This window comes from Pyxicephalus adspersus, chromosome 5, assembly GCF_032062135.1.
Source record: "Pyxicephalus adspersus chromosome 5, UCB_Pads_2.0, whole genome shotgun sequence".
Taxonomy (NCBI): Eukaryota; Metazoa; Chordata; class Amphibia; order Anura; family Pyxicephalidae; genus Pyxicephalus; species Pyxicephalus adspersus.
Genome location: NC_092862.1, coordinates 1,359,873 through 1,360,220, shown reverse-complemented (window position 1 = coordinate 1,360,220; position 348 = coordinate 1,359,873). Strand labels below are relative to the sequence as shown.

At 53.4% G+C, this 348-nt stretch overlaps 1 protein-coding gene across 2 annotated transcripts in view; it reads left to right on the top strand.

Moving 5' to 3' along the window:
- Window positions 1–348, top strand: part of ZC3H3 (zinc finger CCCH-type containing 3) — a 104,222-nt gene continuing 103,874 nt past the window's right edge. For both annotated transcript variants that reach the window (XR_011920743.1, XM_072410534.1), the window contains exon 1: window positions 1–275. Coding sequence is in view for 1 of the 2 variants with exons in the window: in XM_072410534.1 (XP_072266635.1) it covers window positions 227–275 (49 nt within the window). In the remaining variant the exon portion in view is untranslated. The remainder of the gene's footprint in view (window positions 276–348) is intronic.

Genomic DNA, 348 nt, shown 5'->3' with positions numbered 1-348 from the left:
GAAGCTGTGGTGGTGTTTCTTCTGTAGAAACAATGCAGAAGCGGCACTCGGAGCTACTTTTTGATTAGATAGGGCAAATTCCGAAAGAAAAAAACTTCGCAGTCTTAAACAACCTGACCTGTTAGGAAGGACTGGCTATCTGCCAACTTCCAACATGGCGGCGGAGGGACAGTGAGGGGGCTTTGAGGTTCGCGACGTCGCATGTAGGACTGAGAGACCAACCGACATGGAGGCGGAAAGGGAGAACCTGAGGAGGCAGATTCAACAGCTGCAGGGTGAGTGGGGGAGGGAGGGGCAGAATAGAGAGGTGGTGGGGGGACATTGGTGAGTAACAGTGTATGGGGGGGG